Source organism: Aquarana catesbeiana, linkage group LG03, assembly GCF_042186555.1.
Source record: "Aquarana catesbeiana isolate 2022-GZ linkage group LG03, ASM4218655v1, whole genome shotgun sequence".
Taxonomy (NCBI): Eukaryota; Metazoa; Chordata; class Amphibia; order Anura; family Ranidae; genus Aquarana; species Aquarana catesbeiana.
In genome coordinates, this window is record NC_133326.1 from 222,273,869 (window position 1) to 222,301,501 (window position 27,633).

General features: G+C 41.5%; 1 protein-coding gene across 2 annotated transcripts in view; it reads right to left on the reverse strand.

The window, feature by feature from the left end:
- Window positions 1–27,633, reverse strand: part of CPED1 (cadherin like and PC-esterase domain containing 1) — a 387,681-nt gene that overhangs the window by 197,064 nt on the left and 162,984 nt on the right. For both annotated transcript variants that reach the window (XM_073619808.1, XM_073619809.1), the window contains exons 8-10: window positions 24,342–24,414; window positions 20,261–20,413; window positions 18,884–18,988 (exon numbers count right to left, since the gene is read on the reverse strand). In XM_073619808.1, coding sequence (XP_073475909.1) covers window positions 18,884–18,988; window positions 20,261–20,413; window positions 24,342–24,414 — 331 coding nt within the window. The remainder of the gene's footprint in view (window positions 1–18,883; window positions 18,989–20,260; window positions 20,414–24,341; window positions 24,415–27,633) is intronic.

Consider the following 27,633-nt stretch of genomic DNA (forward strand, 5'->3'; position numbering starts at 1 on the left):
GTTGGTGCGTCTACCATCTGAACCATGAAATTGTCCTGCAAGACATTTAAGTACTGGCGAACTTTAAACGAATGCGTGGTTCCCTCTGCCCAGTCTATGTCACCTCCTCTCTAGCTCCCTTATTAATGTCATCTCGCACATTCACTTGTACATTATTCTTGATGTATAAGCATACCCCTCCCCCCTTTTTACCCTCTATCCCTGCTATAAAGGGATTACCCTTGAATGCTTGCCAGCCAATCATGAGAGCTGTTGAACCAGGTCTCTGAAATTCCCACAAAATCTAAATCCTCCTCATTCAACAGTATCTCTACTTCACTGATCTTGTCCGCCAGGCTCCCGGCATTGGTGAACAAATGCAACGTAGTTTAGACCGGTCGCATACTGTCCTCTTATTGGGTGTTCCGAGATTGCAAATAAGATTTGTTACTATACTTACCTCGGGTTTATGTGCTTTAGTCAATCTACCACTAACGCCACCAATACTACCCTCTGGAATATGTTCATTGCTGACTATCTCTACCTCTGGACCCTCCCCCCCATCGCCTAGTTTAAAAACCCCTCCAACTTTTTGGCTATCTTCACTCCGAGCAGATCTGCACCCTCCTTATTTTGGTGCAGTCCGTCCCTTCTGTAGAACTGGTGACCGACTGAGAAGACGGCCCAGTCCTCCAGGAACCAAAACCCTTCCTTACTACACCAGCTCCTCAGCCACTTGTTTACTTCCCTAATCTCCCTCTGCCTTTCTGGTGTGGCTCGAAGTACTGGTAGTATTCCTGAGAATACTACCTTGGAGGTTCTTTTCCTCAATTTAGCTCCTATGTCCCTAAAATCGTTCTTTAGGACACTCCATCTGCATCTGACTTTGTCATTGGTGCCAACGTGCACCATGACAGCTGGGTATTCCCCAGCCCCTCCCAGTAATCTGTCCACCAGATCCGTCATGTGCCGAACCTGAGCACCCAGTAGACAGCATACAGTTCGGCGTTTCAGGTCTTTGTCACAGAGTGCCCTCCCTGTCCTTCTAAGAATGAAGTCCCCTACCACCAGAATCTGTCTATCCTTTCCCTTCGCTTCTCCCCCACTCCCACTGGAGGAGTTCTTCCCCTGGCAGCTAGGAGAGTCCCTCAGCTCCAGCAGTGCTGGTCCCTGACCTGTTTCACCAATGTCACTCAATGGAGCATACTTATTGGGATGCTCCAGCCCAGGATCGGCCTCCCTGGCACTTCCCCCTCTATCCTTCCTGACTGTCACCCATCTCCTCGTTTCTGGTGCCTGCACCTCTTTGTCTCCACCCGCCTCTGTGCTGGCCCCTGCCAGCACCTGCCGGGTACTTTCCCGGCTCTCCTTTAGTATGGAGGGTGTTCCTAGTGCTGACAGTTGCTTCCCTAGATTAAGAACCTGGGCTTCCAGGGAAACAATGTGCCTACATTTTGCACAGCAGTATTCACCCTCAAGCAGATGATCAAGGAACGCATACATGCAGCAAGATGTATACCAAGTCGCATCTCCACACCCGCTGGGCATCGTACCTACTAATTTAATGAGAATTGGGGATTATACCCTGTCCAAACAACTCGTTTCCTGACACTAATACTCAACAATACAATGGACTGTTCTATGTCTCTGAGTGCCTGAGAGATGGATACTGGCTGGGCAGGGTGATGGGTGAACCACAATATTCAGCAGCCCCTACGGGGGCATGGCTACATTTGGGGGAGTCATCCAGGATCACCTGTTCATGGTTAATCTGCCAGCCTTTTCGCATAGCAACCAGAGTTGATCAAGGCGGGGAACTGTGCTTTGTTCCGCTACCAGTTGAAGAATTAAACTTTGAGGAAGTACTTATGTGCTCTGCCTGCTATTCAGCGCTATAGTAACAAGTGCCATTGTCCATAGCAACCGACAGGAGCTGCCCTCAAGTTCAACTCTATTGCTGCCTGCTCACTCAGTTGCCCCAACCGTGGCTGGGATGGACACTTGCTAAAAACCTGCAACTCAGGAACTGTTTTACCATGTGCCGTCACGTGTGGCAACCACAGTGGGCGATCACGCCCATGGATTACAAATACATCCAGCGATCTGCTATTGCTGGATGTCTTAACTTGGATTATAAACATGTCCAACAATCTGTTAATTCTGGGCAGCTTGAACTTTTGCTCCAAAAGCCTGCTTTGAACAGTAAAGTGTGCCTGGAAGTGTCTACTGTTTCCCAGGGTGATCGGGGTATGCCTGCTGGTGCCTGAGGGCGGGACTGTGCTAAATGTGTTCCCTTCAGTGAGGCATGGGTTACAAGCGTTATTGTTGCTACAGGGAGCCACCAGGGAAGTCAGTGTTCATCTGCTTCTAGTTGCTTGGGCACTGTTGGTGCCAAGTGACATGCCTGGACAAGTCCTGCTAGTTACAATGTGCCTGCAAACTACAGTTTGTCCAACAAGGGGTTACAGCAGCTTGTCCAGGGAAGAGCCTGCTTATCAGTTCTGCAGATGCCAGTCTGTCTGGAAGCGAGGGGGCAGTGCCACGCCCTGGAGGAGACTCAGCATTCCCTGCTAGCAGCAGACACCATGAGGCAGAAGAGCAAGATGGCGGAGAGTATACTCCTACTGCTGACTTGGTTGCCTGAAATGTAGGAGCGGACGCTGTTTGACACCGGCGTTCGGCTGGAGCATCACAGGGGGTTTGCCCTTGGGATGATTGAGGAGATGGAGCAGCTGTGCCTGCTGTGTCCAGAGTGCTGGATACCGACCACGGTGGTCAGTGCTTGAATCCGGTGCTGTCATTGTGGCGAACCGCTCACAAGGCTTGCATCTAGCCATCAGGAGCCACCATACTACCATGTGGACCTGCATTCAGGACTTTGTAAATGGCAGTCACAGACATCTCGGGAAGGCCGGAGCGGGCCTGGAGTCATCCCTGAAAGGCGGGGTAGAGTCTGAGCCTGGTGACTCCCCTGCGAAGACAAGTGACATAGAAGAGGAGTCTGCCGTGGCTTGTGGCCTGGTCAGGGACCTGGTAACTGTAAGTACTGCAGTGCAGGAGCCAGATGTCCCTGAAATGCCGGCTGCATCCATGCCCCTTGCTACCACTGTTTTGCGGGACCCTTCAGGATGGGACAGCTGTCTATCCATCTCTGGCTGGAGCTGTGGATCCTGTGGACAGAGGGTTTCCTTTGAGGGGGAGATGCTCTGGACCTATGTACAGTATCTCACCCCTCACATTTTTGTAAATATTTGATTTATCTTTTTATATGACAACACTGAAGAAATGACACTTTGCTACAATGTAAAGTAGTGAGTGTACAGTTTGTATAACAGTGTAAATTTGCTGTCCCCTCAAAATAACTCAATACACAGCCATTAATGTCTAAACCGCTGGCAACAAAAGTGAGTACACCCCCAAGTGAAAATGTCCAAATTGGGCCCAAAGTGTCAATATTTTGTGTGGCCACCATTATTTGTTAACACTGCCTTAACCCTCTTGGGCATGCAGTTTACCAGAGCTTCACAGGTTGCCATAGGAGTCCTCTTCCACTCCTCCATGGAGTCTGCCGTGGCTTGTGGCCTGGTCAGGGACCTGGTAACTGTAAGTATTGCAGTGCAGGAGCCAGATGTCCCTGAAATGCCGGCTGCGTCCATGCCCCTTGCTACCACTGTTTTGCGGGACCCTTCAGGATGGGACAGCTGTCTATCCATCTCTGGCTGGAGCTGTGGATCCTGTGGACAGAGGGTTTCCTTTGAGGGGGAGATGCTCTGGACCTATGTACAGTATGTACCAGAGCTTCACAGGTTGCCATAGGTTGCCATAGGAGTCCTCTTCCACTCCTCCATGATGACATCACGGAGCTGGTGGAAGTTAGAGACCTTGCGCTCCTCCACCTTCCATTTGAGGATGCCCCACAGATGCTCAATAGGGTTTAGGTCTGAAGACATGCTTGGCCAGTCCATTACATTTACCCTCAGCTTCTTTAGCAAGGCAGTGGACATCTTGGAGGTGTGTTTGGGGTCATTATCATGTTGGAATACTGCCCTGCGGCCCACTCTCCGAAGGGAGGGATCATGCTCTGCTTCAGTATGTCACAGTACATGTTGGCATTCATGAATCCCTCAATGAACTGTAGCTCCCCAGTGCCGGCAGCACTCATGCAGCCCCAGACTATGACACTACCATCACCACGCTTGACTGTAGGCAAGACACACTTGCCTTTGCACGCCTCACCTGGTTAATACCACACACACTTGACACCATCTGAACCAAATAAGTTTAGCTTGGTCTCATCAGACCACATGACATGGTTCCAGTAATCCATGTCCTTAGTCTGCTTGTCTTCAGCAAACTGTCTGTGGGCTTTCTTGTGCATCATCTTTAGAAGAGGCTTCCTTCTGGCATTACAGCCATGCACACCAATTTGATGTAGTGTGCGGCGTATGGTCTGAGCACTGACAAGCTGACCCCCTACCCCTTCAACTTCTGCAGCAATGCTGGCAGCACTGATACGTCTATTTCCCAAAGACAACCTCTGGATATGACGCTGAGCACGTGCACTCAACTTCTTTGGCTGACCATCGCGAGGCCTGTTCTGAGTGGAACCTGTCCTGTTAAACCACTGTATGGTCTTGAACACCATGCTGCAGCTCAGTTTCAGGGTTTGGCAATCTTCTTATAGCCTAGGCCATCGTTATGTAGAGCAACAATTCTTTTTTTCAGATCCTCAGAGAGATCTTTGCCATGAGATGCCATGTTGAACTTTCGGTGACCAGTATGAGAGAGTGAGAGCGATAACACCAAATTTAACACACCTGCTCCCTATTCACACACGAGACTTTGTAAAATGAATGAGTCACATGACACTGGGGAGGGAAGATGGCTAATTGGGCCCAATTTTGGCATTTTCACTTAGGGGTGCACTCACTTTTGTTGCCAGCGGCTTAGACATTAATGGCTGTGTGTTGAGTTATTTTGGGGGGACAGTAAATTTACACTGTTACAGACTGTACACTCACTACTTTACAATGTAGTAAAGTGTAATTTCTTCAGTGTTGTCACATGAAAAGATATAATAAAATATTTACAAAAAAGTGAGGGGGTGTACTCACTTTAGTGAGATACTGTATTTGTATATATTTCCCCCATCCAAGTTTGTTCTCCTTTTCCCCTTTCCAATTTGTTTGTGGGATGCCCTTGCTCCTGGGCACAGGAACTACTTTTTCTAAATTCCCCCAGCCAAGGCACTGGCTAAATTTTGGTGGGGGTTGAGTGTAGCACCCTCTAGTTAGGTAGGTGCTAGAGGTTCGACTTTTCTTTAGAGTAGGGAAATTTAGGCTGGCCTAGCTGGTGGCTAGGCTCATTTGTTTTCATTCTGGGCTGGGAGTGGCTCAGGGTAGGGTTGGGTGACTCACAGGTAGCATCACTGTCACCTCCCTCTTCTTTCTAGAAGGTGCTAGAAATAGGGGAGGAGTGGAGAGGTGGAGCTGCCTGAGGTATTGTGAGGAGCCTTGACCAATTCTCGACTTGGATTAGCAGGGAATAGGCCTCCTTAAATACCCATCGGTCAGCCCAGTGGAGGGGGATTTGTCGGGTGGAAGAGCTGGAGTGAGAGAGTGTGGAGGCTGTCTGGGCCCACAGGGAACTCCCCAGTCTGGGGGGGGTGACCTTGGGCCTGGGCTCGGGTGCAGCTCGGAGGAGAAGAGCTCCTGGAGGAGAGGCACATGAAAGAGGACAGCGGGAGATAGCACTGCTAAGAGACTCCAGAAAGGACAACGGGTCACAGCCAGGAGGGCTGGTGAGTGAAGCACAGTTGGGGGGGCTGGGAAGGCACGCCTGAGAGAACTGGGAGATTGCAGTTTGAGATGGGTGCAGAACCAGAAAAGCAGACTATAGGAAGGGCAGTGGAAGGAGGCAGCTGCAGCCAAGAGGGCTGACAGGGCCTGAAGAGGGTTTACTGGGATCAGTAGTCGAGTTGAGGACAGTTAGCACCGGAACTATTTCTACAAAAGACAATTCACTGAGGCCTGGCTGAGTTAGTGTCAGGCCTAACCATGTGGTGCTAGCTGGTCTGGGAATCTGCAGCAAGTAAAATTCTGGGGTAGTAATGGTCTGCAGCAAGTGAAGTGCTGGAGGAGTAAGGGAAAGAGGTCTTAAGCAAGAGTTGTGCTGGAGAAAAGACTGGAGTGGATATACAGGAGTGTATATAGTAGTCCCAAGTGAGTTACACTGAATCTTTCTGGGCATCCCATAATTTCCCTTTTCCATCCAAGTTCAATCACCCTCAATAAAAAACAAAAAAAACAAAGCTTATGGACTGTTCTATGTCACTGAGTGCCTGAGAGATGGATTCCGGGCTGGGCAGGGAACCACAATATTCAGCAGTCCCTACGTGGGCATGACTACAACACACTTATATGACTGAAGAGTCAAACTGCTTAGTCACAAATTTCAACTGAGCAATTAGGTTTGATTGAATAAACTGATGTAATAAAGGTAGCATAGAGGAAAGCAGTGAATCAAGTTCTTAATTGTTCTGTTCATGTATAAATAAAATATCTGACAGCATGTTGTGTCCTTCCTTGAATAAATACAGCCACACTCGGTTTATCATTGGGTTCCAAGCACATTTATTGTTATCAGTGGAGTGATATTAGTCTGGATCCTGTTAAACTTATGACAGGACTGGCCTGGCATTCATTCATTACTGCAATTAGCTTTGTTCTCCATATCTGCCCTGTGTTCATCACTAGCTGAAAGATGTGCTGTGTATTAGTGGAAGAATTAGTGGGAGCATCACCTAGGATCTCTGCTTTTAATCACTGCCATCATCAGCCAAATATTTGCTAATAATGTACTGATGATTGTTTCTGCTCCGGTGAAGAGTTCACTAAGGCAAGTGTCCTGTTAGAAGACATCCAATAAATTTATTGTAGAAGGGAAAAATGAATGGTGGACTTGGAACAGAACATAATAAAATAAGAAAAATAACACTGCGCAAGGTTTTTTCCAAAGATTTATATGTAAATCTAACAATGGACCATGTTCTGCACATAACTGAATTTACACTAAATCATTTTTTAATTTTATGAGATATTAATCAGGCCCACATGCTTGTTGATGTGAATATTCTGGGTGCTCTAAAGAAAACTAATAGGAATTCAGTGCTGATTTGATTTATCTGATAAGTAAAAACATCTGCTGATATAAAATGATTTAATAGCTACAACTTTTTTACTTATCCTGCAGAAGACATTGAACATTAAGGAACATAACGCATTTTATTTATCGTCTAGCTAATGACAGTAGGTTGATATTATGTATTTTTTCTGCTGTCTTCTAATGGCACACCAGCCTGCACAAACTGCTTCAGCTCATGGGCTGGTGTCTAATGCGTAGGGGGGGTGATGGGTGGTGTCTTTTTTGTTACAACGCAAGGCACTTTTTATCTTTTTTTTTTATTAAACTTTTCCAAAGTGTCACAAATTTCAATTTCTTTCATTTCTATGAGATTTGCTGCCAGAAGCACTGTGCAGTGTGATGTAATGCATTTCTTGCAACACACCACAGCTCACCTCCTTGGGATGGTAACAGGGCACAATGTATATTCTCTATGCACCCACGTGGTGAGCCTGTATTGATCTGTGCAGATTAATGCAGATAACCATGTATGATGTGGACAAATCCATAAAATTGGCCTTATACAGATTGCTAGGGGTGAGCCGAACACCCCCCCCCCCCCCCCCCCTCGGTTCGGTTTGCACCAGGACATGCAAACAGGCAAAAAATTTGTGCAAACATCGTTAAAGTCTATGGGACACAAGCATGAAAAATCAAAAGTGCAGTTTAAAGGCTTACATGCAAGTTATTGCCATAAAAAGTGTTTGGGGACCAGGGTACTGCCCCAGGGGACATGTATCAATGCAAAAAAAAGGTTTAAAAACAGCCATTTTTTCAGGAGCAGTGATTTTAATAATGCTTAAAGTGAAACAATAAAAATGAAATATTCCTTTAAATATCGTGCCTGGGGGTGTCCTTAGTCTGCCTGTAAAGTAGCGCATCTTTCCCGTGTTTATACCAGTACCACAGCAAAATTACATTTCTAAAGGAAAAAAATTTCATTTAAAACTGCTCGCGGCTGTAATGTATTGTCGAATCCCGGCAATATAGATAAAACCACTGAAAAAAATGGCATTGGTCCCCCCCCAGTCCATTACCAGGCCCTTCAGGTTTGGTATGGATATTAAGGGGGACTACGCACCAAAATTTTTTTTAAATTGAGTAGGGGTCCCCCCAAAATCCATACCCCCTCCATATCCAGACCCTTATCTGAGCACACAACCTGGCAGGCCGCAGGAAAAGGGGTGGGCGAGAGAGCCCCCCCCCGAATCGTACCAGGGCACATGCCCCCTAACATGGGGAAGGTGTTTTGGGGTCCAAGGGGTTGTAGGGGTCTGCGGGCAGGGGGCTTATCGGAATCTGGAAGCCCCCTTTAACAAGGGTACCCCCAGATCCCGTCCCCCATGTGAATGGGTATCGGTTACATTGTACCCCTACACATTCACCAAAAAAAATGTCAAAAACGCAAAAATTACAGTAGACAGTTTGGGACAAGTCCTTTATTAAAAAAAAAAAAAAAAAAAAAAAAAAAAGGAAAAACTCCACCTCGATGGGATGCTCCCACTGCCTGGAGCCTTTTTGCGCTGAGCTTTTATATAGCTGGGGGCAGGGCCACCGGGTGATGTAAGCGGGTGACCACACCCCCTTCTGACATCATGTGACATCACGTAACATCAGAGGGGGCGGGGTCACCCGTTTACATCACCGAGTGGCCCCGCTCTCAGCTATATAACAGCTGTCAATGAAAAAAAGCCTGCAGTCATGGAGGCAGAGTTTTTCTGTTTGTTTTTTTTCGGTCCGTCGGCGCTGTGATCGAAGATGGGTGGACATCATGTGACATTTTTTTTAATAAAGGTATAGATATTAAGGGGGACTCCGCACCAAAATTTTTTTTTAAATTGCGCAGGGGTCCCCCCAAAATCCATACCCCCTCCATATCCAGACCCTTATCTGAGCACACAACCTGGCAGGCCGCAGGAAAAGGGGTGGGCGAGAGAGCCCCCCCTCCTGAATCGTACCAGGGCACATGCCCCTTAACATGGGGAAGGTGTTTTGGGGTCCAAGGGGTTGTAGGGGTCTGCGGGCAGGGGGCTTATTGGAATCTGGAAGCCCCCTTTAACAAGGGTACCCCCAGATCCCGTCCCCCATGTGAATGGGTATCGGTTACATTGTACCCCTACACATTCACCAAAAAAACTGTCAAAAACGCAAAAATTACAGTAGGCAGAGTTTTTCTGTTTGTGTTTTTTCGGTCCGTCGGCGCTATGATCGAAGATGGGTGGACATTACGTGACTTTTTTTTAATAAAGGACTTGTCCCAAACTGTTGCCTGTCGTTTTTACTTCTCTTTACTTCTGCTCTCTCGTTCCCCCCCCCCTTTTCCTGTGGCCTGCCAGGTTGCGTGCTTGGATAAGGGTCTGGTATGGATTTTGGGGGGACCCCACCCCATTTTTAAAAAAATTTTGGCGCAGGGATCCCCTTAATATCCATCCCAGACCTGAAGGGCTGAAGGGCCTGGTATGGATTTTGGGGGGAACCCCCACGCCATTTTTTTTTTTTACTTTTGGGGCAGGGTTCCCCTTAATATCCATACCAGACCCAAAGGGCCTGGTAATGGACTGGGGGGGGGACTCACGCCGTTTTTTCCAATGATTTTTATCTATATTGCCAGGATCCGGCGATACATTACAGCTGTTAGCAGTTTTAAATGGCATTTTTTCCTTTACAAATGTCATTCTGCTGCTCTCATTCATAAAATATGTAAGCAGCCTAACATACTATGGGGCGTGGACTCAGCCTCCTGAGCCATGATTGGCCAAAGGCACCCTGCCTTTGGCTAATCATGGCTCTCACAGCAGAGCGCGCTGTGATTGGCCAAAGCATGCAGGCCAGATGCATGCTTTGGTCAATCAACAGCCGTCAATGCACTGCGATCTCACAGTGCATTGACGCTCTCTCCGTTTATTATGGTGCGTTCTGCGGGTGCTCGATTTTTTTCCGCAAACGCCCCATAATGTTCTAAATTCAGCGAACAGACGAACACCCGATGTTCGACTTGAACATTGGGCTCATCCCTTTAGATTGCCTCCCAACATGCTGTCCGTCAATAACTAACTAGTAAAGTGACTAGTTAGGGGAAGAAATCTAAGTAATATGATGATCCCAATACAGAGATATTGCCATCTTGGCCTAGTGTGAATATTTTGAAATATTTTGCAAAATGCAAGAGTTGAGTGTCATCTGAGGGCAATCCCATGCTTTTGAACACTCTCCTTATCTAACAATAACAAGTAATGCTATTATTTTTACCACTTGGCTGTTAATATGACCCAAAAGGGTTTATTATTAGTAACTAGTTAAGGTACAATTAAAAAGATGACTAATGCACGCTCTAGGTAAAAGATCAGGAAACTATTATATGTGTAAGGCTGGGGTCACTTATGTGCGGCCGCGGGTTTTTGCCTGGGGTCTGATGCGTGTCTGTTTACCAGTTCAGGTGCGATTCAAGTCCGAATTTTTGCCTGAATTCACACCTGAACCAGACCCAAAGACGACCCTTTTTCAATCCGGACCGCAGCCGCCCTGGACTTGTGTGAACCGGCTCTATTGAGAGCTAGTCACACTTGTCTGTCATGCGACTTGGATGCGGGGAAATCTGCATATGTGTGAACCTCAAGGATACATTTCCAGGCACATATTTATTGTTGATTTAAGAAAAGGCCAGCACCACTGCAACTGCACTGCATCAATGGTATGCAAAGGACATATACATGCATCTACTGCGTGATCACCAATTAATGCCACTAATTACCAAACCATCTTATGTCTATGAGCATTTTTGATCTGTAATGTGTTTATACAGTGTTGTACTGTCTCTTTGATAGACTGAGCACAATTACACACAATGTAATTACTCTTACCAATGCTATAACTGGGTCTAGCAATAAATGGATGTTGGCAGAGGTGAGCAGAGGGTTCAACATTACCTTCTAGCTGCTATTCATCTACCAGACATAATGTGATTAAAGTTGGAGCTAGAGTCCTTGAAAATCTCCTGGCACCAACCTGGCTTATAATCAGTTAAAAGGTGGAGCTTTAACCTACTGTGATAACATTTACATGTAATGTATAGGTCGTTCTCATTGAATCCTAAATTCGCCAGAGTTCAAGGAGGACAATTTTAGTTAATGCTCCATAGGAAATATTGTATGTGCTATTAAAAAGTAAATTCTACTTTTTTGCTTGACAGACCTTTGTGTGAACACCCAAAGCATCACCATCATTATTTGAAGCAGATTAGTGACCAGCTGAATACAGTTTTAACCTCTGAGCCTCAACAATTTTGGGATGGTTCTAAAAGAGAATATTGCAGAGCATTACTATAGATCATTTATTTAAACTGTTAACACACAATTACAGCAGTCTGCAAAACAATTCCAAGAATTATCTATCTATGTTTTTTGTTTGAAAATACTTCCTCTTCTGGCCTGTAACAAATTATCTACCTTGACAGTCATTACCACTAATGAAGTGTACTGCTGCAACTGTCAGGTTCAAAACACCAAAGTGTTCCAGCAAAGACCAGATACAAAATGAAGTGTTATAACACTAAACTGGCCTAAATATTCTGTGACTGATAACTCTTTTTTCTATTTCAAATCGTACAGGTGGAATATATAAATTAAAAAAAAAAAAAAATTATAATATATATATATATATATATATATATATATATATATATATATATATATATATATATATATATATATATATATATATATATATATATATATATATATATATATATTATGTTATAATATATCTATAAATAAATATAGGTATTTAAAGTGTATGTAAATCCTAACAATAAACTTTTTTTTTGCTACAGTTTGGTCTGTTAAATGTACCATTAAAAGTGGTTTCCCAAATCTACTTGATAAGTGCTAAATTTAAAAATTCAAATACCAGAATTCTTTTGAGTTTATATATATTTTGCTTCTGCTGACCGTTTTCATTTAGCATTGTTCTCTCTATGGATTACAAAACCGCCCTTTCCTATATTATAGAGAGGAGAAGGGGCATTCTCTAGTGCTAAAACACGATCTCTCCTATGGTGACAATGTTGCTCCTCCATAGATGCAGTACAGTATAGGTAGGTGTCATCACCCTAGGACATGAAGTAGGAGTAGGCAGGATCACCAGGTGAAAAAAAAGGAAAGCCAGGAAAGAAAATAAATCAACCACCAGACCTGAAAACTGGTAAACTGAAATATATTTAATTTTTATTCCTGGGTTTAGATACACATTAATGTATCATACACTTTAACATATCATACACACAAAACGCAGAGTATTTTTCACACTATTTAGTTTCAGCACAAAGTAAAAAAAAAATACTTCTGCTGAAAACTAAATGTAACTGTATGAATTGCCTGTATTCAACAGAGCCTGCAATGAAAGCAGTCAGTCTCTGGTACACATCTTACATACTAGGCTCAAAGTAAGAAATGCCACAGCTTTGAGACTAGCATGTTAGCACTGGGGTTAACTTACTAAAACTGGAGTGTGCAATATCTGGTGGAGCTGGGCACACTTGCCATTCAGCTTCCAGCTTTACCTTGTTCAATTAATCTTTCACTAAACAAATCTGGAAGCTGATTGGTTTCTATGCAGAGCTGCACCAGATTTTGCACTCTCCTTTTTTAGGAAACCAACCCCACTTTGTAAATGACTGCACCCATCAAATACTTCTTAGTCATGTATCCTGCTTAGTGAACTATTCTTTTTAACACTGAAGAAATGACACTTTGATACAATGTAAGGTAGTGAGTGTACAGCTTGTATAACAGTGTAAATTTGCTGTCCCCTCAAAGTAACTCAACACACAAACCACTGGCAACAAAAGTGAGTACACCCCTAAGTGAAAATGTCTAAATTGGGCCCAAAGTGTCAATATTTTGTGTGGCCACCATTATTTTCCAGGACTGCCTTAACCCTCTTTGTCATGGAGTTCACCAGAGCTTCACAGGTTGCCACTGGAGTCCTCTTCCACTCCTCCATGATGACATCACGGAGCTGGTGAATGTTAGAGACCTTGCGCTCCTCTACCTTTCGTTTGAGGATGCCCCACAGATGCTCAATAGGGTTTAGGTCTGGAGACATGCTTGGCCAGTCCATCACCTTTACCCTCAGCTTCTTTAGCAAGGCAGTGGTCATCTTGGAGGTTTGTTTCAGGTCGTTATCATGTTGGAATACTGTCCTGCGGCCCAGTCTCCGAAGGGAGGGGATCATGCTCTGCTTCAGTATGTCACAATACATGTTGGCATTCATGGTTCCCTCAATGAACTGTAGCTCCCCAGAGCCGGCAGCACTCATGCAGCCCCAGGCCATGACACTCACATCACCATGCATGACTGTAGGCAAGACACACTTGTCTTTTTACTGCTTCCCTGGTTCCCACCAGACACACTTAACACCATCTGATCCAAATAAGTTTATCTTGGTCTCATCAGACCACAGGACGTGGTTCCAGTAATCCATGTCCTTAACCTGCTTGTCTTCAGCAAACTGTTTGCAGGCTTTCTTGTGCATCATCTTTAGAAGAGGCTTATTTCTGGGACAACAGTCATGCAGACCAATTTGATGCAGTGTATGATCTGAGCACTGACAGGCTGACCCCCAACCCTTTCAACCTCTGCAGCAATGCTGGCTGCACTCATACGTCTATTTTCCAAAGACAACCTCTGCATATGACTCTGAGCACTTGCACTTAACTTCTTTGGTCGACCATGACGAGGCCTGTTCTGAATGGAACCTGTTCTGTTAAACCACTGTATGGTCTTGGCCACCATGCTGCAGCTCAATTTCAGGGACTTGGTAATCGTCTTGTAGCCTAGGTCATCTTTATGTAGAGCAACAGTTATTTTTTTTAAGATCCTCAGAGAGTTATTTGCCATGAGGTGCCATGTTGAGCTTCCAGTGACCAGTATGAGATAGTGAGAGCGATAACACCAAATTTAACACACCTGCTTCCCATTTACACCTGAGACCTTGTAACACTAACGAGTCACATGATACCGGGGAGGGAAAATGGCTAATTGGGCCCACTTTGGACATTTTCACATAGGGGTGTACTCACTTTTGTTGCCAGCGGTTTAGACATTAATAGCTGTGTGTTGAGTTATTTTGAGGGGACAGCAAATTTACACTGTTATACAAGCTGTACACTCACTACTTTACATTGAAGCAAAGTGTCATTTCTTCAGTGTTGTCACATGAAAAGATATAATAAAATATTTACAAAAATGTGAAGTGTGTACTCATTTTTGTGACATACTGTATGTGTGTGTTAAGGATGCATTTTTTTTAACGCATTGCATTAGATGGTGACTTTGAATGGGTCTCAACACTGACAAAAGATCTCAATTTAATCCTTCTGGTCTGGTATGGATTTTGAAAAGACCTCACATCAAAAATAAAAAATAAAATAGCAGACCCTTATCCAAGCATGCAGCCTGGCAGGCCAGGAAAGGAGGAGACAGGCGTGTGCCCCCCTAAACTATACCAGGTCACATGTCCTCAACATAGGGGGTATTTTGCCAGGGGGAGACCCCCCCAGGCAAAGTACCTTGTCACCATGTTGATGGGAACAAGGGCCTCTTCCCCACAACCCTGGCCTTGTGGTTGTGGGGGTACAGGGGGTGACTTATGGGAATCTTGAAGCCCTCTTTAACAAGGAGGCCCCCCATGACTAGGGGCCGATCCCAGCAAAAAAATGTTAAATGTAAATTAAAACACAGGACAGTCCTTTATTTTTTTTTTAAAAAGCCCCTCCCCATGTACATCCATTGTAAATAACATCTTCCAGCAATGTAGGTCCATGTCAATCACGAGGAACGACAGCCACCAACCCATAAGAAAAAAAAAAAAAAAATGTGGCAGACAGCAGGGAAAAGTGAAAATGCAGCTGTGCCAAAAACGCAACAAAGTTGCACTACATAGTCGCACTGAAAATCAGATTAAATCCCAACCGCACTAGTATGAAGCTAGCCTGAGCCAATCAGGTTCTCCTGCATTGCACAGTGCTGTCCATGTAATCCATGGAGCTTGCTGAATGACAAGAGAGTAGTGTGATTACTTAGTCTGTGAGCTGCTGCTTCTTCAATATCCCATCATAACCTTTACCAAGCCCTACTGCTGCAATGCAAGTGAGGTCTGTAACCTGATTATTATGTATGGTAGGAATCTCCGGGTTGAAGAAAAATTTAAAAAAAAACAGCTAAATAGAATTACAAATCTTTTGGCAGTTGATACATTTTGTACATATAAATATATATATATATATAGATATATATATATATCTATATATATATATATCTATATATATATATAGATATTTTTTTTTTTTTTCAAATGCATTTAGATATATGCCCCTTCTACTCTTATATGTACCGCATAATTTATTTACCCAGGATTTGGAGTGCCAGCTTCTTCTATTGGAATTTACATTTAGATATACAGTTGTGTGAAAAAATATTTGCCCCTTCCTGATTTTGATTTTTTATTTGCATATTTCTCACACTTAAATGATTCAGATGATCAAACAAATATTTTAATATTACACAAAGATAACCAGAGTAAATCCAAGATTCAGTTTTTAAATTATTATTTAATTTATTAAGGGGAAAAAGCTGTTCAAACCTGCCTGGTCCTATGTGAAAAAGTAATTGCCCCCTCCCATACTGAATAATGAATGAATTGTGATTAACCACAAATTTTTGGAAAGCTGAGTTAAATTTCAATTGCCACACCCAGGCCTGATTACTGCCAGATCTGTTGAGTCAAGAAAACACATAAATAGAAGCTGTCTGACAAAGTGAAGCATGCTAACAGATCACAAAAAGCCACACATCATGCCACAATCTAAAAAAATGTAACAACAGATTAGAAACAAAGTAATTTACATGTATTGGTCTAGGAAGGGTGTCAATGCCATTTCTAAAGGCTTTGAAACTCCAGTGAACCACGGGGAGAGCCGTTATCCACAAATAGAGATAACTTGGAACAGTGGTGAACCTTCCCAGGAGTGGCCGGCCTACAAAAATTGCTCCAAGAGCATGACAACGACTCATCTAGGAGGTCATAAAAGAACCCAGAACAACATCTAAAGAACTGCAGGCCTCACTTGCCTCAGGTAAGATCAGTGTTCATGATTCAACAATAAGAAAGAGACTGGGCAAAAATGGCATCCATGACCAAAGCCATTGCTGACCAAAAAGAACACAAAGGCTCATCTCACATTTACAAAAAACATTTGATTATCCCCAAGACTTTTAGGCAAATATTCTGTGGACTGATGAGTCAAAAATGTAACTTTTTGGAAGGTGTGCGTCCCCTTACATCTGGCATAAAACTAATACAGCATTTCATAAAAAGAACATCATACCTACAGTCAGACATGGTGGTGGTAGCGTGATGGTCTGGGGCTGCTTTGCAGCTTCAGGACCTGGGCGACTTACCATAATTGATGGAACCATGAAATCTGAGCTTTACCAGAAAATTCTAAAGGAGAATGTCTGACCATCAGTTTGTGACCTCAAGCTCAAGTGCACTTGGGTTATGCAGCAGGACAATGATCTGAAACACAACAGCAAGTCCACCACCAAATGGTTCGAACAAACCAAAATTTAGGTTTTGGAGTGGCCTAGTCAAAGCCCGGACTTAAATCCAGTTGAGATGCTGTGGCTTGACCTTACACAAGGCTGTCAATGTGGCTGAATTAAAACAATTCTGCAAAGAAGAGTGGGCCAAAATTGCTCCACAGCAATGTAAAAGACTCATTGCCAGTTATGACAAACACTTGATTGCAGTTGTTGCCGCCAAGGGTGGCACAACCAGTTATTAGGTTTAGGGGGCAATTACTTTTTCACATAAAGCCAGGCAGGTTTGGACAGCTTTTTTGCCTTAATAAAACTGCATTTTGTATTAATCGGGTTATCTTTGTGTAATAATAACATTGTTTTGATTATATGAGTCATTTAAGTGTGACAAATATGCAAAAAAATTAAAAATCAGAAAGGAGGCAAATACTTTTTCACACAACTGTATGCCTACACTCCTTTTATAGTGTCGAACACAAGAGTGTACAGCTGCTGCTTAACCACTTAAGCACGACCGCTTTAACTGAAAATTGCGCGGTCATGCGACGTGACTCCCAAACAAAATTGACGTCCTTTTCCTCACAAATAGAGCTTTCTTTTGGTGGTATTTGATCACCTCTGCGTTTTTTATTTTTTGCACTATAAACAAAAAAAGATTTTGAAAAAAAAAACGCATATTTTTTTACTTTTTGCTATAATAAATATCCCCAAAAAATATATAAAAAAACTTTTTTTCCTTCAGTTTAGGCCGATACATATTCTTCTACATATTTTTGGTAAAAAAATAAATCGCAATAAGCGTATATTGATTGGTTTGTGTTGTAGTTAAGTTATAGCATCTACAAAATAGGGGATAGTTTTATGGCATTTTTATTAATAATTTTTTTTTACTAGTAATGGCAGCGATCAGCGATTTTTATTGTGACTGCGACATTATGGCAGACATGTTGGACAATTTTGACACATTTTTGGGACCATTGGCATTAATACAGCAATGAGTGTGATTAAAAATGCACTGATTACTGTAAACATGTCACTGGAAGGGAAGGGGTTAACACTAGGGGGCAGTGAAGGGGTTAAGTGTGTCCTAGTTTGTGTTCTAACTGAAGGGGGGATGGGACTGTGCAGGGAAGATAATAGATCACTGTTCATATCATAGATCACTGTTGTATGAACGGACAATCTGCCACTTCTCCCCTCAGAGAACCGGAAACTGTGTGTTTACACACACAGTTTCCGGTTCTCTGTGTCTCAGTGGCGATCGCGGGAGCCAGGCGGTGATCAAGACCGCTGGGCACTTGCATCGGCTCAGGGGGCAGTGGGGGGGGGGGTGCGCGCGCCCCCTAGTGGCCATAGGGTGAAGCAACGTTATATAACGTCATTTCGCCCAGCTGTGCCATTCTGCCGCAGTACAACTGTGGCGGCTGGTTGGCATGTGGTTAAAATACATTTAGGCAATTTTTTTCATCATTTTGGATAGCAGAGTAGCAGAGGGTAAAACCACTGTCAGTTTTCTTTTTTGCCATCAGCCTAATTAAGGAATTTTTTCTTGACTTACTCTCATATAAATACAACAAGAAGTAAGCGGACATTTTTCCAAAGTGTGGTAAATTCCCTCTTAAAAAGCTGTTAGGGGAACAAGGGTCCCCATTGAAAGATGTCCCCTCTATTCCTGTTCAGATAGCAACTCAGAATGATGGATTTACCCACTACTTTCATTCCCGGTGACATTGGTGATCAGGGCAGTTACATACAGGTGTTCAAATCCCTCATCCCTCTATCTAAATTTGAATCTGAAAAAAGGTTTGCTTTCAGTTACACTTTAAAGGAAACTAGTAGTGAAAGAATTATGGAGGCTACTTTTGCTGATCTCCTGAAAATGCAAGCTGATTGGCTTCAGTATTTTGAGCCACTGACCTGATAAAAACATGTAGATGATAAAAATTTGAGTCAGAATTCTTAATTTACATACTTGCATGAATGGGGTCGGAGGGAGTTTGCCCAGAACTGGAATGAAAGTAGAACTGCACTTGATAGGAAATAATGAAAACACAGACAGGTGCAAATATATTCAATTACTAACTGTGAATATCTTTAATTTATCACAGCAAAAAATAAATTACCATTTCAAAAACTTCCAGCTTTCTCAGCTCCTTCATAAAAATATATAATTCATCCATATCCTCCCATGTTAAATCTAGAATTTGATCCATCCAGCAAATGTTCTCCTGGAGGTAAAGTAAAGGTGACATATTTATTATTTGTTGATTTTATGATTTTATGTAAATAGCGGTGTTTTTTTAACCAGAAAAAGTAAAAGTTTAGTCCATTTTGGAGTAAACAGGCTCTGAGGTCAAATACTACTCATTGAACACTCCTGTACTTTTTACTGATGACCAAAGAGGGTTTTCATGGGAATGTCAGCCGTGTTAAGTATACTTTGCCTACCAATTTTCCTGACAGGAAATGAGTGTATTTATTTTTATTTTATTGTTTTACTCTTAAAGTGCTACCACAAAGAAATACATATGCTGATGTATTTTATTTGGATAGTTTTATTGTAAAAAACTATTCTTTTGAATACATGGAAATGCCTATTTTCTACATTGCCACTATCCCAATTCACAGATGCTGAAGGATTTTATACTTTTAGAGGAGCTTAACTTTACTGGCCTTCTGTCAGTGACTTATACTTGTGAATTGGAAAATTTCTCATTACTAGCATATTAAGCATTGGCTGGCCCACCCTGTGTCAGAAGTAATACCGGGAATAGTACTAAATAGAAGAGCATGGGTTGAAGACCCCACTATCAGCCACAGGATCATGCACATGATTTCCTCCTTCTTATGCCCTGTACACACGATCGCACATTCCGACAACAAAATTCATCGGATTTTTTCTGACGGATGTTGGCTCAAACTTGTCTTGCATACACACGGTCGCAGAAAGTTGGTCGGAAATTCCGAACGTCAAGAACGCGGTGACGTACAACATGTACGACGAGCTGAGTAAAAAAGTTCTATAGCCAATTCTGAGCATGCATGGCACTTTGTGCGTCGGAATTGTCCACACACGATCAGAATTTTCGTGAACGGATTTTGTTTTTGGAAAATTTCAGAGCCAGCTCTCAAACTTTGATGGAGCCCACACACGGGTGGAACAAGCTCCGATCGCACATTTTCCGTCGGAAAGTCCGACCGTGTGTACAGGGCATTACATTTTTCAGCAAGCGGTTGTTTAAAAGTATACTTTTCATTTAATTGTATTGAAATCATATTTATCGTGGAATCCTTCTGGTTCTAATAACTGATGCTGTGCTCAAAGAGTATGATCACACTTCAAAAGGAATGCCAGGACAAAAGTTGACAGAGATTTTTGTTGTATACTACGTGAATGGTAACGTTGGCATAAATCTGTATTACAGACCTTTAGAAACACGTTTGACTAAATAGTTTAGAAAAGAAATTTTTGTATTTCATGTAAATTAAGATAAGCTTACCTTTATAGCTGTATACTTTTCAATATGTTCCATTATGTCTAAAAAATGTGAATTGCTGTTTTGTAATATAAATTTAAACACATGTTGAAGAATGGTTTCTACGGCATCACGCTGCTCCACGTTTAGATCATGGAAATCAGGCAATTCTTTTACCTTGGAAACAAGACATAAAGTTTAAAAGATTCATTAGAAAATTGAACCAGCATTGGGGACAGTTGCAGAACTGAAAACTGACTTTCCACAACCACAAGAGATTAATAATGCAATACCTAGCATCTATCTCTCCTACACATACTCTCTAAAAATAGAATTATGTCTGAAAAGTTTTACAGCCCCAAGTATCCCTTTAGACTTCTAATTACAATAGTCAGATATGCTATAAGATTATCCTTCTTTTTACAAATTCATTTTTTTCATGCAGTGCTTTAGTGAATATGCTTAACATGTATTTCAAACAGCATATGGATAATTATTGTTTTGCTGTGAGCAATACCAGAAAAAAATGGCATGCTGGCCATTGCAGTGTTACATATTTTTATAATGGGCTTTGACTCAACCATCACATTGGAAACAATTCAAAACAGAATCATTATTTATAGGATAAATCTGATTCTATTTTATAAGGAATAACTAAGCAGTTATGCAGCTGTGAGAATAATAAAGAAATCCCATTGAGGCTCATTTCTGAAGATTTATCAGTTACTGAATCTGAGATCATTTGAAGAGATTGATTTATTTTCCCCTATTTTACTTGGAATTTTGATTCTAAGTTCATATGAGATTGGACTTCAGCAATTTCATGAGGCTACTTTGGTCCCATTCACATGCTGTGGGGTGAAAGGGCCGGTAGTGTGATGCAACACTAGAATGTAAAGCTGGAAATGACCCAAGAGAAGAACCTATCACAAGAATTTTACATCTTAGAAAATTGAGGCATGAAATAGAACTTTATCACTGTACAGTATGTGGTATTTTTCAAGGCAAAGAAATTTCACCCAACGTTGTCTTTTTTTATAAGTCATTTCTGAGTTAAGCCACCAATACACAAGAGAAGGCAGTTAGAAATCAGACCACCATGTTTTTTTTGTGAGAATGATTAGTGCAAAAACATATTCACTCATGTTGGCCAAACCTGGTAGATCTGTTCATAAAGGGTCAGCTCGCCTTTAATGAAATTAAACTTTTGAGGGACAAGGAACTTTAGGAAATTTTATGGCAGTTCTATTCTGATGATACCGGGACTAGTCACTCTAATAACAAATTGGGAAAAGTGAGAACCTTCCAGTGCTAATATAAGGAAAGCTTTTGGGAAATCATTAAATCAATCTAAATAAAGTTCTGCAGTGTTCTGTACACAAAAAGGAATCAGAACACCATAGTGTTCTAGGAAGAAAGCTTAGAATTTTTGGTTGGCAGTTTTTAATTATTTTAAAAATGATAGGGAAAACAACAAAACACAATTTACTGAGGGTATACCATAGAGTCCTAGAACTGAAAACAAAAGTTTATTTTAGCTTCTTAGTAAAGAAAAAGAAGTGGATTTGGTTGGGTAAGGGTACTAGTATAAGGAAAGCTTTTGGGAAATCATTAAATCAATCTAAATAAAGTTCTGCAGTGTTATGTACACAAAAAGGAATTAGAACAAAGAAAGCTTAGAATTTTTGGATGGCAGTTTTTAATTATTATTATTTTAAAAATGATAGGGAAAAAAACAAAACACAATTTGCAGAGAGTATACCATAGCATCCTAGAACTGAAAACAAAAGCTTATTTTAGCTTCTTAGTAAAGAAAAAGTGGATTTGGTTGGGTAAAGATGCTAATGATGCATTTAATAATATAACCTGTATATGCTGAACAGTAAATTTCAAAGGTTCAGTAAACCTAAAACATAATTGCCTCAGGAGAAAACAGCCTCTGATAAAAATCACAGATTCCACATTTCCCTGTGCATTCCACTGTGCAAATGACTGTTGCGAGTACATGAGAAAAAGAATGTTCTCTGAAAATTAAATGTTTTAATATACAGCAACGTGAACTGCATATTAAAATCTCTGGATTTTTTTTCAAGTGTACATACTTCATAGTAATTTATTTTCATAGGCAGAAGTTGTCTGTAGCAAGCATAGGGCACAAAGGAATTTCGAGGAACCATTATCAGAGGTTGCTGGCCATAACTGCTGTGGGAGACCCTTTGTACATAAATGGCATAATTTTCTCACATTGGTTTATGCAAATGAAATCCTAAAGATAATCCTGAATACATATATGGAGATTCAGATTATCATAACAAAAATGTTTAAAGTTAAATGAAGGGAATATTTTCCAGTAAACAAATGACTTACAGCCTAGTAATACCACAAAAGAAATCCACCAACCTCCACCTTTTTTTTACCAGTGAAAATGTTTGAAAACAATATTCTGTCTTTAATTTTATTTTAGCCAGTTTTACTTTCTCTGTACTCATTTCTGACATATTTTTTAAAAGGTAAGATAACCCAATGAAATGAATTGTGTGCCATTTAGCAATTTGCAAAAAATGTTCAAAACATGTTTTCACTGTAACATTTTGTGTAAAAATTAGTAAAAATGTAAACCACTCTAAAGCAAGCATAATTATTTGCAATGAGTTATATTTGCAGGAGTCATATTTAGCTGTTTTTGGTTAAAAAATCGTTTCAGTTAAAACCCTTGTGGGAATTTCACGGCTTTGTGTATCTTCACTGAAGTCTTCACCTGAAGTCGTTCCTGAAGATATTCACCCTTTTCATTTGTCCTGGAGACCACGGGCACCAAGACTGAAAATGAGCAAAATTTTTAAAAAATTGCAGTCAACACTGGAATCAGGGTAATATTTCGCTCAGTATACCTGTTCTGGTAACAACTGTTTAAGAGGGTATTTCTGCTCACTTGGAGCAGATTTTCGATCATTTCCTGTTGTGTTTTCAGAAAAGACACTGAAGAAAAATCTACACAATGGAACATTCATAAATAGGAAAGGACTACCACTTGATGAAAGGTAGGGTTACATATGAGGGATTCACTGGACTACTTGGGTTAATTAAATACTCAAAATAAAGATAATTTCCATAGCAGAATTATGTGAGTTAAATTGGCACAGAGTTTTGATGTATTTTTCTATCTTAATTTACCATTTCATTTGCAACCTGCACTTGAGTTGGCCATAGATCGATTCCTGCTGAGCCAGACGAACTGCAATTTATCTAGGGCCATTCCTACTTGACAGAAGTCAATCACTGGGGAATGTTCAAAAAAACTTTCATTCAAAAAGTGGCTGCAGCCAATGGGCTGTGACACTGCTCAGATCAATCTATGGGTTTTTCTTTTTGTTTTTTTTACTCCAGTCCCAGATCTCTGCTCTGAGCCTGGGGATGACATATCAAACTCAAAAGATGAGGATAGAGGTGCTGTAATGTGAGGGACTCCACTTAGTGACTGCTGTAAGTGAATGATGCAGATGAGAACAGCTGTACACTTATGTCAACTATGAATATGTTCTGGCATACACTTGCAATACAGAAGTAGGGAGCATTATTTGAATATTTTGTGTGTGGTGCTCATCATTATCCCTTAAAAAGACAAGAGTGCCACCTGAACTTAATGGCATTTATTTACTAAAGGAATATAGACGGTGCACTTTGCAAAGTGCAGTTACACTCTGCAAGAGCAGTTGCTCCAGAACTTAGTAAATGAGCAGAAGCCCTGCTAACTTCCATCATCCAGTCATGTGCAAGCAAAAATGCAGCTTTTTTAATTATTATTTTGCTTGCACATGATTGGGTACTCTTTGCAAATTGAAGCTTTACCTCATTTACCAAGCAACTGCACTTGAGGAGTGCACAGTCTATTTGCCTTCAGTAAATCAACCCCGATGTCTGAATCCTTTTTGCTTAATGCCGAATCCAACTCTCACCAAAGTATACAGTCTGATTTCTGCTGTACGATAAGAGATTTTCTATTTCAAACTTACATAAGAAAAGCTTTTTGTATGGTGTGCCTGGCAAATTGACTCAAACATTCAGTTCAAAAGCACAGTGCAGTCTAGCTGTTCATAATACTGACCTCAAGCACAGAGGGAGGTAAGGCACGGCTGTATCCAATGTCAAATGTTAATAGCTGAAAACATTCAATGCACCTGAAATAATTCAGATAAGTTGTCACAAGATGCAAATATGAGTAAAGTTACAATGATAACATTTGATGCTAAAGGTGACAGCCCTTTTTCCACAGCCTGCTTTATATATCTTCAGGCTCAGGCAACATATGACTTTTCAGCTGTTGAAATACATGTGTTGCCAGCTCTTAAAGGGAATGTGTAGTTTTGTTTAAAATGTCTTTATATTGCCAATAATAATAATTGCCAAATATGAAATATTGCATGTTACAATTGCGCATATTACCTTTTAGCCAGCAGGTGGAACTTTAGACTCCTGCTGGAGAATAAAATTGTTTATGGGCTCTATAGGGGTTGTAAACCCTCATGTTTTTTCACCTTAATGCATGCATTAAGGTGAAAAAAAACTTCTGACAGTGACCGGCCTCCCAGCCCCACCGTTTTACGCACCTGAGCCCGTTCGTTCCCTCGGTGGAGACGCGCTCACCTTCTCTGCCCGGGGGTTCTCGGCTCTTGATTGGGTAGATTGATAGCAGCTCAGACTTTGGCTCCTGCTGCTGTCAATCCAATGACATAGGCGCAGGGGGCGGGGCCGAGTCCTGCATTCTGTGTCTATGGACGCAAATGCTGGACTCGGGAGTGCGCCCACAAAGGTAAGGCCCCGGGAGAGCGCTTCTCCTGGGGGGTTATACGATGCAAGGAGGAGCTGATAGCACCCCCAGGGGACCCCAGTCGACGAGGATCGGGGCCACTCTGTGCAAAATGTACTGCACAGTGGAGGTAAGTATGACATGTTATTATTACTATTATTATTATTATTTAAAAAAAAAACAAAAAAACAAGGGTTTACAATCACTTTAAGCTGCAGTTTACACACACATCATATAGCTTTGTCTGAATTTTAAATCAAACAAATAGAGCCACAATGCAGGCAGTAGCAATGAGATTTGAGTTCACCACAACCATGGGTTTAAGGGAAAACCTGTAGATTTGAGATTCATTGTTCCAGCAGATTTATGTGCAGATGCACCCAGGATTTGTTTTAACCATAATGTACTACATGGCCTTTAGAATATAGCGATTACTAAGATCTTTAAGAGAGATTTTGCTTGCAGCATGCCGCTTTATCATAGCGTGTTGGAAACAAAATACAAAGTGGAAAAAACTAACTGCAAGAACAGTGTACTTAAGCCACCTCACATTATATCACTCACAATCATGGCATCCCTCTATCCCCTAGATCAAAACAAAATTAGGCATACACCAGTTAGGCCTATTATCCCTAAATAAAATATGAACTGCACTTATGTGACCTACAGGAGATGTATAGAGCTTTGGTTACATAGTACTTCTCCTTTAGTTCTTGTAGTAAAGCCCCAGCCTGCTGTGCTCTTTGTAAAAAATGTAAAAACTAACTTCTAGTAAATTTGGCAGAGTCTAAGCACACATCTTCAACCTTTTAACCTTAACCTGAGCACCCAGCAGCGTTTGATGGACTTTTCTGGTGAGTGTACCAGGTTGTGACTCTCAGACACAGTCAACAAGCAAAGAAACGGAGACAGGTAAATATCAGGGTGGGCTGCGCACAAGCATTGCCAGATACAAGTTGAAGTGGATAATTGAAGATACAAGAACATTAACAAATAACATTAACTGGAACGTTGATCCAAAAAGTGAAACTATTGCTTGTGCTTGATTGACAGCCTGAGTGGGGACTCGCCAAGTAGTTGCTCTATCCAGCAAGGGGGTTCCAGCAACTTCTATCCCTCTTGGAACAAAAGTTGTAGAAAGGAAGGAGAAACTGCACCACAGGTAGTAGATCTGCTTTGCTGCCCATCTATAACACAGATTATGTCTTAATTAAGGAATTAGAGGCATTTTAATACAGAATAAAAAGGGCACAAACTGGCCTTTCATAGTGCAGAGAGCCAAACACTGGTCTAGACCCAGACATTTTCTCAAATGCCACCACTTTTTTATGTTTGTATTTTTATAGTTTCATTACAAATTTGTATTTATTTATTTATTTTTTTACTTGCAAGGCTCTAGTTAAAGCAGAACTAAACTCTCTAAATCAACATGAACTATTTTTAATTCTTATACTGCCAGCATTAGTAAACCTATACAGTGTAGAAATGTATATTATATTTACTTGTTTTACCCTTTTAATTTTTTTTTGTTTGTTTTACATTTCTTTAGTTGTTTCCTGTTTCCTGTCTTGGGCCAAAATGATGTGACACGTCTCATGACTCTTCACTGGAGGAGGGTTTTTTGTACCCACTTTCCTGCAGGCATGCCTGAGCTAAGGGGAGATGGATTGCAGGAAGTAAATGCTATATGAATCATCTGCCCTTACTCAAGATGGTCCCAACCAGAAATGCTAGGGGGGTGTTTTTCAAAGTGACATCTCAGTAAAATAAAGCATGGAGACATGGATGGATGGGTGAGTTTGTATTGAATATTAAAAATTAAATAAACAGCATTTTCAATTTGTGGTTCTCAGATAGAATTCAGTTCCACTTTAAGCAAACATGGGGGGGGGGGGGGGGGGCAGGGAAAACAAGGCTGTAACTATGATGCTTAAAAGCAATTATATCACCTGACTTAAAGGCAACCTTCTTTTGCTGTTGCCACAGATGTGTGACTGATGCAATGGTCTTGCCATGGCTCTGCATTGGTAACAAAGATATTCAACTCAAACCAAATGGAACTCCTGATCTAAAGAGGATTGATCTGGATGCCAAAGCAAAAAGGTCCTCTTTCCAGTTTACTTTGTTGAGGTGATCTCATGAAGGCCAATCAAACCAAAGCTCATAAATCATTTCTGTTTGCCAAAGCAGACATTACTCCCTAGTCTTATAAAGACAAGAAATTTGATGAGAATTCACCAGTTGACTTGTTTGTGTTGGAATCAAAGAAGAAATAACAGTGTATGCAGTTAACATGTGTGCGTTTAGGCTACTGAATAACTTACTATCTTTTTAACTGTTTAAATAACATAAAGACACTACCAAATATACAGAGGCGTAAGATTGGCCTAACTGTTGTATGCCATCCTTTATTTTATCTATGGGATAGAGGGGTGCAGTGAATGTAACGAGTGATGTAATGTGAGGTGGTTTAGACAAACACTGTATACAAACGATTAAAAAAAAAGGCTTGCGTGCAGGAGAAAAAATCTGGACAGCCGCACTCCGGAATAGGCAAATAAATAAAATCTTCTTTATTCAATAACGTAGC